This window comes from Channa argus, chromosome 2 (genome assembly GCF_033026475.1).
Source record: "Channa argus isolate prfri chromosome 2, Channa argus male v1.0, whole genome shotgun sequence".
Classification (NCBI taxonomy): Eukaryota; Metazoa; Chordata; class Actinopteri; order Anabantiformes; family Channidae; genus Channa; species Channa argus.
In genome coordinates this window covers 27,269,640-27,286,771 of record NC_090198.1, presented here as the reverse complement: position 1 = coordinate 27,286,771, position 17,132 = coordinate 27,269,640, and the positions used below count along the sequence as shown (strand labels likewise).

At 40.8% G+C, this 17,132-nt stretch overlaps 1 protein-coding gene across 4 annotated transcripts in view; it reads left to right on the top strand.

Annotated features, from left to right (window-relative positions):
* The window catches only part of kif26ba (kinesin family member 26Ba), an 83,209-nt gene that overhangs the window by 40,903 nt on the left and 25,174 nt on the right, over positions 1-17,132 (top strand). For all 4 annotated transcript variants that reach the window (XM_067488771.1, XM_067488781.1, XM_067488762.1 and 1 more), the window contains exons 5-7: positions 230-449; positions 14,323-14,538; positions 15,639-15,732. In XM_067488771.1, the coding sequence (XP_067344872.1) occupies positions 230-449; positions 14,323-14,538; positions 15,639-15,732 (530 nt within the window). The remainder of the gene's footprint in view (positions 1-229; positions 450-14,322; positions 14,539-15,638; positions 15,733-17,132) is intronic.

Sequence of the window (17,132 nt, the reverse complement as noted above, 5' to 3'; positions counted from 1 at the left end):
TAGCATGTTTGCAATGCTAGCACTGTGGTAAACTATAAGGATGTAATTACAGGCTCATCTGTGCATGCACACTTGCACACTCCATCCTTTCTGTCCCTCTCCAGTGTCTTACTGTATATTCACCCACTGAGGCTGTTCTGTACTTTTGCTGTGAAAATGAGTGGTTATAACATATTGATTTGACTGACAGCCCCCTCCTTCTTCTTCCTCTTTCTTCTTCCTCTCTCAGAGCTGCACAAAAACTAAACTTAGCATCCAAGAAGAAGAAGCAGAAAAGCGCCGCAGCCGCAGCCCCGGTGTCATCATCATCATCATCATCATCGCAGTCATGTGAGCCCCCTTTGTTCCCCACCAACTTCAGCTCTGCTTTGCTGATGGCACCTCCTCCAGCTCCACCTTGCCTTCTGCGTGCAGCCAATAAAGTTAAAGATACCCCTGGGCTTGGAAAGGTAGGAAAAACCCCTTTATTTGGCTATTGACAAGCAGTTCTCAAAATATTCTGGTAATATTCTAGAGCTGGTATTATGGAAAAGAAAGAAAAAAGAGCATTTACAAACTGCACCCACCCTTATAAAACCTCCCAAAGCACATAAAGATGATAAAAAAAATATATATTTTTAGGGTGTAAACGTACATGAATTATTTTAAACTTCCCTCTGACTTCCCTATATTAAAATCTTTCTCTGCTTCTAACTGAAAACCTCCTCCTGATGACATCACCCGGAGGAGGTTTTCATCATTAGGAGTTCAAATGATGTCATCTGGGGGAGCACTGCAAAAGCAGGATGACAAGTCCACAGTGTGAGCAACAGGATGTCATTTGGATAGAAGTAGTGAGATTTCAGTGTAGCTAAGTCAGAGTGAGAGAAGTTTAGTGGTATTCGTTTACATGTACAACTCAAACTAGAACCAAAAGATGCATCAGTGAAGGCATCCTGTACAACGCTTACATGGATATTCCTTTACTTTTGCCATTACTTTGGTATACGGACCTATATTACCATAGCTTATTTTGGACCACTATTAGATTTGCGACTTATCTGTTAAAGGACTAAGACTATTGATTGCTATTGATTTTGGATAGCCTGCTATGATTTGTGTCAAATGCATCACAATGATGCAGTGGAAATGTCATTATTTTTCCAAAGTGAAATATGACACATCACTTGCTGTTCAATGATTTGTCTGTGCAGTGGATGCGTTGTCTTAGTTAAGCTGTTATAAACACATTGTACCAAACCAGGTTTATTTTTGTTGATATAAACTCATCTTCATTGAAAGTCTGATTCTAACTTAACCTGAAGACTTTGACAGCTTGGTCACGTGAGTCACAGACGAGTTTTGTTACATTTTATAACCAGCCTCTGAGCGAATAAAAAAAATGTTAATGTTTAAATGTTTAAATGATTCGATTGTTATATCTTTTATCTAACAGGTCTATAAGCAGCCTAAGTTTCAATGGCGTTTGCTCTAAACCACCTGAATTAACATGTTGAAGTCATTTAATTTTAGGATGAGTACTACTGCAATCCACAAAGTACTGGAATGTGCTAAAATATTGAGCTGTGGTATTTTATCACGACCTTTGCCAGTTTGTCTAAATGTGTCAACTACTACGTGTGTGTGTGTGTGTGTGTGTGTGTGCGTGTGTGTGCCTCACCCCTGCTATACCATACTGAGATGTAGCCTAATGGTTACCATGGTAACACACCTCAGACTGACAAAAGTCATCTGTCACTGCAGCCGGCCGCTGATGAAACGTGTGTGTGTGTGTGTCGGGAATGCAGAGGGGTTTCATGCTTCTCAAGTGTGTGCAATATTGATCGTCCATGTAATGAGTTTTTAGTGCCCCCTCCTCCACAGTTTGAGTGAGAGGCTCACTGATTCTTTCTGTTTGTGTGCGTGTGTGTGTGTGTGTTTGTGCTCTTACTGCAACAAAATGAATGAGTACAGAGACTAAATCAAACAGACATCCAACAGGAGTGTCCATCATAGAGAAGGAAAGGGACCCCACACATCTCCTGTTGCGTTATTGTGTTTTTGAGCGAATACTCCAGGTTGAAGTAAGATATTGTGGGAGTACATCACAACTGGGTCTGCACATTCTGCCTAAGCCGTTCTTGTCCGTGTGATACTCGTTTTTGTGGCTATACTGTATTTGTGTGTGTGTGTTTTACATGAAACATTACATGAGAGGACAAACCCACTTACTGCTGTCAATTAAGAAGTAATAAAATGTAGGAATATTACTCACTAAATTAATGCAGAATGCTATTAAAGAAATAATGATGTTAAAAACCGGTGTCTAAATGCTAATGGACAGAAATGTAGAAATCTGCTTTCGTGCTATGTGGACCATAATGAGATGTGCAGATAAAATGATGCTGCCACATGAGCAGCATTTAAAATCCAAATATTAAAATGTTTCACTTTCACTGTTATAAATTTTGTATCTTTGAAAAAGCGATTATTTTATGAGTTACGTGGTTAATGTGTCCCTGTATTTGAGCCTCTCTCTCCATTTGTCTCCATATGGAGGTGACGGATGTCTCCCCAGTTGTCAGGGAGACAGATTCACACTCACATGATTACAAAGGCACTCACAAATAATTCTCACACTATACACCTCTTCACATAAACTCCTTTTACATTACACAGTGGGACCCAAAAGCTTCCTCACACAGTCTTTCTGCCTCATTATATTATTCCTGGCCTCACTCTTTTCCTGCTATTATCCTCTGTGATCTTGTGATGGAGTTGATCAGCTTGTCCTGCCCGCCCCTCTGTGTATAAATGTCTGCCGTCACTGTGGTTTAATTGCACTCTGCTTCCCAGTGCCACCATTCTAGTATGATCTCTATTACAGTGGGCCTTTGATAACGGTGTCTAATCGTTTTAGATACGAACCAAGTTCGGTCTTGCTGTTGCCCTGCTGGTAGCTTGCAGCCTGAAGCCACTGTGACTAATAGGAAGAACCGTAGTGGTATGAGTCTTGCTTTAAGGTAAAAGAGGGCCCAGGGTCAGCTCCTGGACAATACCCCAATTTGTCACAGCTTGGCTCAAGACTGGAAAAATAACAACACAGCCAAAAAGGCCAGTCAGCCGGAGAGAGACTTGCAAACACTGCCAAACCAGGTGAACTTATGGGTGATACAGCTCTCACATCTGTTTATTAATTATGAAGCTTCAGCCATTGGAAACAATGGGAAAAAATGTTAGCTTGGCTATGAAATAATCTAAAAAAAACACTCCCCATTCAACCCTGTTTTTATACTCCATGTTTGTGCAGTGTAAATAAACCAAATGTAATATTGCATCTGGACTAAGCCAGGTCAGCTGTTTGCCCCAGTGCGAGGATTTATGCTAAGACAAGCTAAGCAGCTCCTGGCTGTAACATCTTGAAGTAAAAAAAAAAAAATCAAAAATATCCCTGTGCAGTTTGTTATTCTCGCTGATAAGCAGTCATTGCCATCGTGCTGGGGTTTGGAAAGAAACGGGAAATGGCATCAAGGCTGGGGGACATTCTAGTATTTAGAATGTAACAAGCCTCTCCTGTGAAATCAATTGAAGCTTGCCAAGACCTAATCAAACACACACACACACACACACACACAGGCTCATACAAACATATGGGAAGAAAATGGCAGTGGTGACATTTCTCCAGTAAAAATGTCACCTGCGGCAGGGGTTGGTTCCCTGCTGAAATGGCATTTGCACACATTCACACTCACATACAGGCTTGCATGCTCAAAAATTTATAGGATTACAGTGTTCAATGAAAGCTGTCAAGGAAGCGGCTTATCCCCCGGCAGAAGTGTGTGTGATACATCCTGCAGAATACATGGGCTTGTCTGTGATGGAGGCTTATTGTTCTCCCAGATGTTAATATGGGAAAAACAGATTGAGCCATCACATTTAAAGCCAGGGGAAATCAACCTACACAGGTCAGACATATCACCTTGTGTGTGTGTGTGTGTCTGTGTGTGTGTATGTGTGTTTTATTGAAAAACACAGAGTAGGATATATAGTGAGAGTTCAGCTCTATTCCATGTAGGGACGTCAAATTAAATGGAATCCTGAGTGGCATCTTGAGTGGCATGTGTATCTCAAACTCCCCTCTGATATTTCTACACACACTGTCTCTCTAGATTTTGTTGGTAAGCTCTGTCTCCCTTTAATCAAATCAGCCTGCTGGGACCCTTCCATTCAGACCACTGACTGCAGGGGGTTGGGGGGGGGGAGGGTGGTAGATGCGTATCAGTCGAGGAAATTAAGCTGTGTATCACTACGCTGAAGTGCAGACTAATAAAACAAGACAAATGTTTTAAACTGTCAGATAAAAACTAAAAAAGTGAAATACAGATGCAGAGGATTGTATTTGATTGACAAATGTCCTGATTTAATTGATGTGGTCTAAAATTAGTTTTGTCAGCCGTGGGCTTTATGAAAGTTTACAAAAGAAAGGTGATAATTCTACAGTGTGTTTACTATTGAGGTCATAGTGGGTAGTGGGGCTGTACTGGACGTGGCTGTAATGTTTTGGTCACAGGTGGTCATAATGTTATGCCTGATCGCTGTCTGTATGTATCATGTACACTTTTTTAACACCAGAGCTAATTCTGTAGCATTGCAATGACCGTCTGTCCATCACTACGGGCCGAGTCCAAATATCAAATCTAATATTAATACCAATTGTTGCATTAATTGTCATGAAATTTGGTTCAGTTCTCTCAAGGGGTTCAGGTAGTAGAGTGGCCGCCCACCGACCACAGGGTTATGGATAAGTCTTAACTTGTGCATTGGCTTTATCTGCATCCTCTCAGCTCTTCTCCGTATCTGAATGACAACGAAAGACTGTGGGAGTTTTCTTTCCCCCCACCTCTTTCATCTCCGCAGCCATCATTTCATACACACACACACACACACACACACACACACACACTCGGAGATTGCAACTTGACCTTGGGGAAAATGACACTATGACAGCTAATCAATTTTTAATAGCAGCTACGATCCCTCTTGGGCCACAAGCTGTGTGCATCTGTGAGGGAGCGTGTTCATGTGCAAACGTCATTTGTGTGTCTTCATGGCTATCTGGGTGTGTGTATGCCTTATATCTAAATGAGTGAGTGACTCTGTTAAGGGAATCCAGTAGCCACTTTGTTCCACTTCATAGCTGAAATATTAATGTTGTCAGTATTGGCAGCGATGCAGCATTTGACTTACACGCGCACACACATGCACACCTTACTCTTTCCTGCTGTATTCTCTGCGTTCACACGTTTTTTTTTTGTTTTGCTTTCAGCATGATTGTGCGAATGCTGCCAAACAGGGGGCAGAGCCAGATGATAATAAATAACTTTAAACCTCTGAATGCATTTAGCATTAGAATAATCATGGGGATTAATATGTCAAAATGTCAAAGAGTCAATTCAAGAAAGAGAAGAGGAGGAAGAGACATCCATTTAAGATTTTAGAATCGTCGTTAACAACACTGGGGCGACTGAAGGGTGAGATGCTGCTGTATTGAAGAGCCGCTGCTCCAAAGTGCTTGTTAAACAACTGCTAATCTATATGTTCAAATCGATTAATAACAAACATCAAACAAAAGCAGCTTATTAGCTATGATAAAAATAAATGAATAAATGGCATATTCGGACCAACCATCATTACTGAACATAAACTTGACTGACTTAAACTACAACATGAATTATCCGCACACCTTAATACGTCGCAGCCACAGGATATTTTTCATTTTTCTTCCGGATGTAATTGTGTGCAATCAGTAAAATTGAAATATTTCCACAGTACATTTAGTCAGAAGGACTGAGGGAAATATGAAGCCACCCCCCTGCTTCGCCACTACTTCCCACTACGCTCAGATGGTAAAGCCTTCCAAGACGGATTCTGGGGGTTATATAATTTCAACTACTTGAATTTGGTGCTAGACAAGCAACTGCTATGATTCCATTGTTCAACCAAAACATTCATTTTACTTCTAACTGATAAATGCAAAGTAAGAAATTCCTTCTTTACTCATGATATTACATAACTGCAAGGTGATAGTTTTGGGGGATGCTACTGTCAAAGGCTTGATTATTCAGCTGCATCAAAGTTACAATCAAGTCTGGTGGGAAGGGGAAGAGTGAGAGGCAAAGCTCAGGTCAAAGTCCTCCAAGCATTCACTGCCCATCTTTAAGTTTATTGCGTGTAGCGGCTGGAGTCTACTGAGCTGGCATCGACGAGTGTCTCTATTTTCCACCTGCATCTTCTGCACAATGACGACAGCAATGTCCACAGGAATCATTGTCAGTTTCCCATTGGATGTATCGATCTTAGGTTTGGGGTTTTCTTTTAGTCAACACATCAAAAAAAAAAAAGAAAAAGAAAAAGTTTTAGTCTCTTATCTATCAGCATAACTCCATTTACACCTACTTAGAGAAAAATATTCTTTCAACCCTTTTCAACACCTCAGGAATATCATAAACTGTAGATTTTAGTTAATTTAGATAAGATATAGACAATTTTGTGGATGAGTCCAAATAGTTATTGAGAAGGACTCTGAATAAACAATGTCTGATGTAATTGAAGAACACATCACCCAATGGATACACAGATACATAAATAGACCAATAGATAGAAACTTTATACTTTCCAATGAGAAATTCATGCAACAGTCTTGTTTTCTGTTTTTTTTTATCATTTGAGAACAATAATGGAGATCAATGACAGAAGGTCCATGTTACAAAGGCTGCGGTTTAATTCAGGGCCTGCAAAAAAAAAGAAAAAAAAAATCCTTCGAAGGCTGCTTTTCAACTCCACTTGCGTCACAACAAGGTCGTCCCATTGTGAAGCCTCCTTTCAATGTGGACGACAAAAGCGGATCTACTTTTAACGAAGACTCCAGTAGGTAGATCCTTGACAAGCCAACATATCCCACAACCCTCTTCATGTGTGAATTTACATGACGCTGGTGGCTAGTTATGCTAACAAAACGATGGGGCGTGTTTTTACAAAACACGTTACTGTATGTGGCCTTAGCTAGCAGCTAGCTCAGTTTATTAACTAACTTTCTAAATAGCAATTCTTCATTCACAACAAAGAGGTTCAAGTCGGTACTTAACCAGGCTTTCACCGGGGAACTCCTAGAACAGTCTCATGTTGGCTATGCTGTCCACCGAGGACCTTCGCACAACTTTGCCTTTGCACAACTAACAAAATATAAAGAAGTTAGTTAAGATTGGCTTGTGTAAACCTAGAAATTGTGAGAAATCTTCTCTTAATATGGCTCCAGAGGATTCAGCTTTGGGCCTTGTAACCACCGAGTAAGGGCCAATATAGAAGTGACATTTTGTTATTTGGTGTTAATTTAATGGAGTTAAAATGTGCGTAGCTAACATGGACTGACCAGCTTTGCCACTGTGTGTTACATACTCGTACTGGAAAATTCCAAGCGAGTTATTTCAGCGTCACTACAGAAATGTTATTTTTCACCTCACACTGTAAAAGCTCTGCAGTATGTCCAGCTGAGAAAAGCCAACGTATGATAATGTGAGTGGAGCTGGAATAAAGATATTAGAAAAGAAGTTAAAATTAGAATTGATCCGAGCGCTGAACGTGCTGTTCTTATATGGTATTTGTATCCATCGCTCCGTATTTGCATGAATGTGTGTTTCTGCAATCTTTGGGAACCATTTAGGTCTCAGCTTCAGTTTCCCATTGATTTCCCAGCCTATAGTAACAAAGCGCTGCAGTGAGGGACTATTGAACAATCTTCTCTGAATTCCTGTACTTTAAATGACTCAAAGACTTGATTGTGCCCCAGTTTGGTGCATAAAGTGGAGGAATAGGCAGCTCTATAGCTAAAGGGTATTAAAGGTCAGGCCAGTTTCTCTGGATTTGTCAGGATATTCACTCTTTAGCATGGGAATGAACCACCCAAGCTGTTGCAGCCATTATTATCAGCTCTTTTTTATCAAAACTAGTAATAATAATAAGGTTCAAACGGACCAGGCGTTTCTGTATTTAAAGAGGGAAACATAAATTACATATACAAATTCTTCTCAGACAGACTTGTTGAAAACACAAAATAAACTTCTCCAGTGTCTCATGTCGTTTCAGTTTCTCTCTCCTTTGCATCACTACTAACTGCAGCATGAACGATGAGAAGTAATGGAAGAGGAGATTAAGAGGAAATAAGAGGAGACAGTGATTTTTCTCGCCATTTGTACTGGGGAAGAGGGAGAAAGTTAGAGAGGGACAGCAGGGAGATAAGCCAGAGAGGGAATAGAGTAAATGGAGTGGGCGGACAGTGATATAGAGTGCTATGATTTTTCTCAAGCACAAAAGGAGGTCGGAAGAAGGCAGAGGTCTATATGTGTGTGAAAGCAGGAAACGGAGAGAGGAGGAAAAATGGGACGAAGCGATGCACTGCAAGTTTTAACGGCTGTTATCAACAATATGCATTTAGCACTAGTTTCAATCCAGTTAGAGGTAACTGCATAGTTACCAAAACCAATTTACCTATTATTTTTGAGTAAAGCAAACTTAAAAACAACCGAGTAACAACAAAGTAAGCGATAATGTTACTGGTGAGTAGGAGGCAGCAATGCACTAAACTTTGCCTAGTGTGCTGCAAGAACATGCCCTTTGTGTGTTTTTAGTACAAATTAAATTGTGCATTTTTACAATAATAAGACAAATGTCCGTGATACAGGTTACGGTTTAATTCAATGACTTACCCCCAAGAGTTTAACAAAGTTAGTGGGAGTAGATTGGTAAAAGTTACATTGACAGCTGCGGCTGTAAAATCAGGTTGAGTGGAGAACTGCATCACTAAACTGCAAATTGTAAAAGAAAAGGAAATTATGGAGGTGTCTTTACACAAAAACCGTTCAAAAAAACATGGATTTGTATGAGCAAGAGTCAGATTTATGAGCATAATCTCCACCAATGTTGGATTAAGCATTTAGGGTTATCTGAGTGGAGTTTGGATAGGATAAATGGAAATAAGATAGTATTCCTAAAGGTGGTAAAGATTTGCTCCTGTAACATCAAAAGGCACAGAATCCTATCTTATACTGTTCCTATCTTGAGAGTTAAGATAAGAAATTCCGCAAAAATGGCCCCAGTAAAAAAAAAAAAAAAAAGCTCTTCTGTGTTTGTCCATGTTTCTGTGTCTGATCTTTTCCCCAGGTGTTTGTTCTGCTCGCTCAAATCAGCTGTTACGCTCATGATTCTGTCCTCCCTCACGCTCCAATTTGACTCTGCTCCCACAAATCCATGCCTGCTCACGCTCAAACGCTGACCTACAAACGGAGAAGCTCTCCAAATTCAGTCATGTGCTCTCACACCTTTTGGCCTGAATATTCTTCCATACATACCCTGCTGACTTTGAGTAAGGAGACTCTCCAGAGAAGTTTAAGACAACAGGTTTCCATGCAACTTTCTAGTAAAGGTTTCTGGTAAATAATCTAATAGTAGAATATTTCATTGATTTAAGAGTTTTGGAAAGTAACTACAACTACAACGTACCTTACATTTGATGTGGAAATTTGATTAGTGAAAGAGGTCAATTTCCTGACCTTTTTCAAATAAAAACCCGTTCAGACTGTTTTAACCAAGAGATAGATTGAAATTACTTTAAGTGTTTTATCAGTGACCCATTTCCCCCTGAGGGTCTCCCTTTATCTTTCTTTTCTTAAAAAAACATCCCTCACACTTCTTCCCAATCAGTATTTTTCATTAAAAACCAGACAAGAGTCCATTAGCTGTGTGTTCTTCCTGCATATATGTGTCTATATATGTCATATCGACTGCATTACTTTGTCACAGGGATCAAATCCCTAGTGGAACCAGGCCAAGGACCCCCGAAGTGTAAATTGGGGTTTGGATTAGATAACACACATAGACATGCAAGAATACAGGACTCATGTTTAAACTTTCAGCTGACTGCTGAGCGATGGCAATCAGAAGGTGAAGATTTTGTGAGCTGGGATCATAACTGTCCAATCTATTGGCTACATGCATAACAATCTTTGCGTACGCACAGAAAGAACATTTTGAAGCTATTCCCTAAAGCTAATAAAGTGCTGCCTTTGGAAATCAAACTAGAGATCAATCCACTCAAGCCGTCAAATACTGACACTGTGTCAAAGCCTGTGGCCCCTTATAGATACAAGCAAAGAACCTTTTTGCAGCAGCATGTGACGCACAGGGTTAAACCTTCTCTAATTGGTTAGAAGGGTGACGGCTTTAAAGTCACAGTGTGTAGCTTTAATGCTGTCACAGTTTTGCTAATGTGTTTGGTGGTCATCACCAAAAACTTTTTGATTTGAGTATCGTTACAGCTGCACACACACACACACACACACACACACACACACACACACACCTTAACTCGCTTACCTTTAAGACTCTCAGACATGAGGAGGTAATGGGCTCTTGAAGGGGGGGGGGGGGGGGGGGGAGCAGACTTTATGAGTTACGCCTTGTAAAACGAGCAATGGCAAAATCCTTACCCCCAGGCTGTTGCTGATGTGATGGGCTCTTTTATTGGGGCCAGCACAGGGCGTAGCACGGAAAGTGTGCGTGAGACAGACAGAGCGCGTGCGTTTGTGTAGTTCCGTGGTATCTTTTCGTTTTCTAAATGCAACCTCTTGACCTGAGATTAACTCTAAATAGCCCAGTTAAACTGGATCAACGTTCTTAAATATTTATGCATTCGGACGACATCTCAGTTTACCTCGCACTCACATCTACGGGCACGCGTTTGAATTTACACACATGTACAATTACCTTCATCGGAGGAAGACACAGAAACTCTCTCAGACACACTCACTCACATGATGTTTACTAAACCAACTTGCCTAAATGGCCCATGGTCATTTAATGATGCAACCAAAGGAAAGCCTCTCAATGTGTTTGTGTACTAGCTGTGTGTGAATGTGGCACATGAAGAGAGTAGTGGGAGAAATGTGCATATAAACACAAACCAGTAAGAGCTCTTAGAGTTTTATTTGCCTCTGTGCTTTTTACATGGTAGTATATTAGTTACCAGCAGGCTTTCGTGCTCTTATTTTTTTTTTATGAAGCACTAATTCGAGGTGAGTTCATTCAGTGTAACATGACCTTGTTCTGGTTGCCTTTGGCTCTTTGCCCAAGGGCTTTGGAATAATTAATAGCAAATAATTTGGTCCAAAAAGAAAATTGCTTTATACATGTTATCAATATTATGTGGGAGCACAATAACGTGGCAGAGGATAATGAATTAATAAGCCAATTTATTTGAAAACTAGAGTCAAGCACGTACATGAAAATCCTATGTTGTACATTCTCAGCATTTGACAGACTTTTTTTTCACTAGATTTCTTTGTTCGTAACAAATTACTGTTGGGAGGTAAATAAATGTAGCATTTAAATCACTATAAGTCTCCTCCTTTTATTATGTGACTGCTTTATCTTACAGTGTCTCCCTCTTAGGAGACACTAAAACACAGTAGTCTTTTTCATCTGCCATGCATCTCTAAACCTGTCAACATGAAAACCTACCATGTTCCTGGAATATTGCACGACAGCCATTACTAAATGAGATTTAGTATTAAGGCGGCATGATTTCAAGTAGATGATAATGATAAGTCCTCATTTCTGAGTATTCTTTTTGGAAGAATTACTTCGATAACGTGAAACTATTACCCAGCCATCAGTTCTCTTTATCGTACTTACCTTTTCAAGGTCTAGAGATCGATCCCAGCATGCATAGGTAAAGCTAGGCTGCACACGTCTGCATCCTCATGTGAGGTTTGGAATGTGTGTCCTTTCGAGGTCTGATGGCCAGGCTGTATAGCTCCTGCTGAAATGAGATACTCTAGTTATGCAGACGCCAAAGCTAATGATGGATTCATGCCGTTTCTGTCAACTCAAAACGTCAAGAGTACAAGGATGAGAAATTGCATATCTTCCGCCTGTCAGCCTGTGTTGTGTTCTGTCAGCTGCTTTGCTGTTTGTCATTCTGCTTTTTCCATCTGTCATGCATTAAACTGCCTTGTCAGAAACAATGTTTGCTTTTTGTGTCATCAGTATTCTCAACTGTAGCTGTTAGCTTCCACTGGTTTGTAGTCTGGTTATTGCTTATGTTAGGTTTGAAAACTGACAGAATCAATACTTGTTCCACCCTTGTTTTTCCATTTTTACTTTTTTACTTTAATTTTTCGATTTACATTTCCATGATAATAGTCTAAGACTAGACTTTTTTAAGAGTAAAGAAATTAAATATACTAGTGTATATTAGCTTCTTTTTCAGGGGCTTTTTTTTTGTGGGGTTTACACTTTCATCCAATGCTTGCTAGTGTGTCCTCCAGGTGAACTGGTTTCTTCTTACAGTCCAATGTCGGTGCACTTACCTTCGCACCCATAAGTGTGAATGTGAGTGGGAATGGTTATGTTTCTGCGTATGTCTCTCTGTGCAGCCCTTAACTTTCTTGGGCTGAACTCACTGATCGCCGAATCACAGCTGGATGGATGGATGGATTATTGTCTTTTTAACATTTGCAATAAATAGAAATCAAATCACAAACAGTTGTTTTTTTTTTTCAAAACAATCATATATCTGAGAATGTTTTCTTTGCACAAGTGCAAAAAAAAACAAAGATGGAATGGGAACAGGTGTGGGCAATGCAATCAGATGAGAATAAGATAAGCAAGAGATGAGAAAATATTGTACAGCAGTAAATGAAAGGCTTTTTCGTATACAGTAGTCCTGCAGGAAGCAGGAAGGCTTAAAGAAAGAGTAAGAAGGATAGAAAAGAATTAGGAAATACATCTTAAAGGTAAACAGCTTCAGATAATGTTATTGGTGGTATGTGCTTTATCCCTGCAGTGTCCCAGTGTAAATATCACAGAGGAATAAAGCCACACAATGAAGTTGTGGGAAAGAGTAGTGGAAGCTCGGCTAAGGGCAGAGGTGAACATTTGTGAGCAGCACTATGGTTTCATGCCTAGAAAGAGTCCAACAGATGCAGTATTTGCTTTGAGGATGCTGATGGAGAAGTACAGAGAAGGTCAGAGGGAGTTGCATTGTGTCTTCGTAGATTTAGAGAAAGCGTATGACAGGGTGCAGAGAGAGGAGCCGTGGTATTGTATGATGAAGTCTGGAGAGACAGAGACCCCTGAAAGGGAACCGCCGAAAGGAAAAGAAGAAGAAGAAGAAGAAGAAGAAGTCCCAGTGTAAATATCAAATATATCTGATGCTTGAGCTGGCTCAGATCAGGCCATGAGACAGTTGGTGTTGTTAAGACTATATCAATAAATCTCTCACAGTACCTGACACCAATCTGCTTCAACTAAGCCTCTCTCCCAGTTGACAGAAGGAAAAATCTTGTGGATAATGCTGTAGCATGGAGCAGGAAGAAAGATTTAGCGACAAACATGGAAAGATCGAGACAAAGGGGCTGAATCAGAGAGTAATACATAGCGCGAGAGATCAAACACGTACATGTAGCCAGAGGTGGCAGAACCAAAAAACTGCTAGAAAGTACTGCAAACTTGAAAACATCATTGCCTAACAGAGAAAAGGTTGTTTATATGTTCAAATGTTCAGTAGCACACTCAGATTTGATGACGCAGCGTTTCCGCTTCATCTGATATCAAAGAAAACAACAGCAGCTGTCAGGTGGTAAAACTGCAGCTGCTAACAGTTTGTGACAGGAGTGGGAGGAAGGAGAGAATGGGGGGCGAGAGGAGAGAACTGAAACCGGATTTTCTGCATTTCGAGCTTTTAATATGTGGCAGCGAGCTGAAGGTGTAGAGGGCGTGAAGTGCGATTTAGGATAAGAGAGACAGAGAGAGATCGCTAAAGAGTGACAGGTGAAGGTGGTGGTGGTGGTGATGGGGGGGAAGCACTTAGGGCGAATGAGCTGATGAATGAGAGAGCAACAGCGAGAGGAAGAACATGTACATACTCATGTAGGTCTTACAAGAAGCAAAAGGCTGAGTTGTAGGAGTCCTTTGATGTGGTTAAGGTGCAGATTTAGTTAGCCTCTAGCAACAGTCCTTGAAAAATGTCAAATCTATCGTTTTGAGTCAGGCAGAAAAAAAAAAAAAACTTTAAGTGGCTTGGAAGTGAAGAAAAATGTGTAATCAGCACGAGCAGATCGTGAAACAGAAAATTACAGTGTGCTACATTGTTTTCTAGACAAGTGGTAAAACAGGAACAAAGACATCATTTTCTTCTGTGTCTGCATCTGCATTGTTTGATGTGAGGCCTTCAAAATGCTCACCTTGCTTTACTATTCTCTTCTAACCTGTAAGTATGTGTTTGTGCAGGTCAAAGTGATGGTGCGCGTGTGCACGGTGTCTCAGTCGGACGCAGCCGAGTCCAGTTCCTTCCTCAAAGTGGATCCCAGGAAGAAACAGGTCACCATCATGGACCCTTCAGCCAATCAGACAACAAACACTGCCGCCCAGAAAAGGTCGGGAGCCAATCAGGTCCCTCCAAAGATGTTCACATTTGATGCTGCGTTCGCTCCTGATGCGTCACAGGTAAGACGAAATTAAATGTAGAAATACAATACTAAACAATAGTTTGACATTTTGGGGATACATTTATTTACTTTAAGTGACAAATGAGATGAGAAGATTAGGAGCTTATCTTAGTTTAAGAGCTAATCACCTGCCTAAACAGTAACAACCTATAAAGTTTTAAAGTTAACACATAGAGTTTTTTGTTTGTTTGATCTGAACACTTAGTGTTACAAAATATCAATTGCTGAAGTGTTAACTAATGAAACTTTTTTCTGATTTGGTGCTGTTTCACTCTGTTAAGCTATAGGCTCCCTTCTAATGTAGTACCGTGAGAAATGTAATGGAAATGTTAAAAAAAGTAGCCTTTAAAAATTGGAGCATCCATTCAGATAATTAAAACCTAATATACTTTGTTCGTGTCTGTTTCATTTAACGATTTGCCACAAATAGAATAATAGACAAAAATAGCTCATATGTGTGTATTATATGATTTGGTTTGTTAAAAATGTTAACAGAGACACTACACACTAGCATTCTACATGGCTGTTATATCCAATGTGTTTTTTAAAAAAAATGTTAGAGGTGAAGAGCATGCACTGCAGGATCGCGGCTCCTTGGGGAAGGGGAAGGGAGGGAGGTACATGCAGCAATCCCCTCAACACTTCAACAGGATGATTATATCTTGTCTTACTTCCTGATGACTGACTGTAAGGTCCTTACCAGAAATAGTTTCGTCACAATTCGGGAGGGGCCAGATGATTCAGCTGAATCAAACATGTAAGTTCAAGCAAGCTAAATTTGACCAGGGTGCAGTGCCGCTTCAAAATGACGGCGATCATCTTGGAATAATAATGTGCAAACATTCCCAAGCTGTGTTTTCATAATGTGAACACATTGTCACTGACACTAAGGGACGAATGTCTATTATTTGCCTGTTATTGTTTTTTTTATTTGCTTCCTGATCATTTAAACATGACAAGACTTGAAGGTATTTGTGGTTAATGGTAAAAGGCAAAAACACAGCATCCATTCTCTAGTGAATCTATACATTAATATATTTATGACTTCGTTTCCCCTCTTTCTACCTTTTTCTCTCTCTCCTTCTGCCCGTTGCTAAGGCGGAGGTGTGTGCGGGAACGGTTGCTGAGGTGATTCAGTCGGTGGTGAATGGAGCAGATGGCTGCGTCTTCTGCTTTGGACACTCCAAGCTGGGTAACACTTACACGCAAGCGCATAGAGACTACAAAATCAGAGCATGTTCACCTTGTGAGTCATCTCTAGTGTGTGCGTGCGTGTGCGTGTGTGCGTCTGACCGTCAGTGCGTCAGTGTTTCACCCGATCGTCTGGGCCTCATCTTTCTCAGAGAAAGAGGAGGATTAGTGTCTGCTGAAGCTGAAAGCATTCTCCATTTGCTCTGTCTGTTTCTGTCTTCCTTTCTCTCCACTTAATCCGTTTGAAGCTGGTTTGTAGAGAAGCTGCCTTAGAAAAAGGTCATCACCCCCTAGTGCACACTGCAACATGTCTGAACCCACACACATGCACTCTGGCAAAAAATAAGGACCCACCACACATGCACACTGATGCACAGACATGTTCCTAAACTCTGGGTCATCCCCTGTTGTGTTTATCCCGGTTCATGTAAGCAGCATTACTCGTCTTGGCTTGTGATCTTCATATATCCAGTCGGAGTTTCCAAGTCCCCTCGAACTGCTGCCAGACAACAAAGGCAGAGGGCTGAAATGCTGCTGCAGCTCAGCGGGGAACACTTCTGTAATAACTGCTCAGCAGTTCGCTGGAACAAACAGTAATGAAGTTTTATGAAAACACAAACATGCCTTTCCTTGTTGTTGAGTGGGGAATTTGTCCCCTGCAAAATCTGCAGTGAAACTCAACTCATTTATAAATTCACAACAGTTCTGGTCAATCTCATGGGACTTAACTTGAACGGATAATTGATGGAAATGGGAACAGGGCAATATTGCAAAAGGGTCCAGAGTGTAGGAAACATGAGACAGGCAGACAGACAGATCGTAGACACGCCAACAGTTTAGACAGATTAACGCAAGCTCCGAAAATAATCCAGTTTTACCTCAATGAAATGGGATGTCCCTCGTTAGAATCCGATTGGAACTGTTCATTGCATTCCCCCGTTGCCATCCAACCCTCTGCTGTTAAAGCTGCTCTACCCACTTTCATTTCAGCCATTAGATGCTTTAGCGAGACTCAAAAAATAACTCCGAAGTTGTGAACAGATATCTCGGCACGACACAGCTGCTCGGCATCAACATTTCAGGCAGTAGAGCAGTCGTCAGTGGTTCGACTCCCGGTCCTCCTTGCTACATGGGCCAGACACTAAACCCCACACTTGTACCTAGGGTCCGCTAGTGTTGCTAAAACTGTAGTCAAAGCAGCTTTAAGCAGAATCCGAGATGGCACTCACATTATTCTTATGAAAGTTTCACAGTAGGGAATTGAGCCAAAAAGTCTCAGGAGGCTTCTTTGTGCTTCTGTGGTTTTGGGCTCATGTCCACCAGAGCACGTTGAGAGCCTCCTGATTAGAAATGTCCTTTATTTCAGCTGGCTGACTTTCTGTTGGTTCCTTGCACACATGA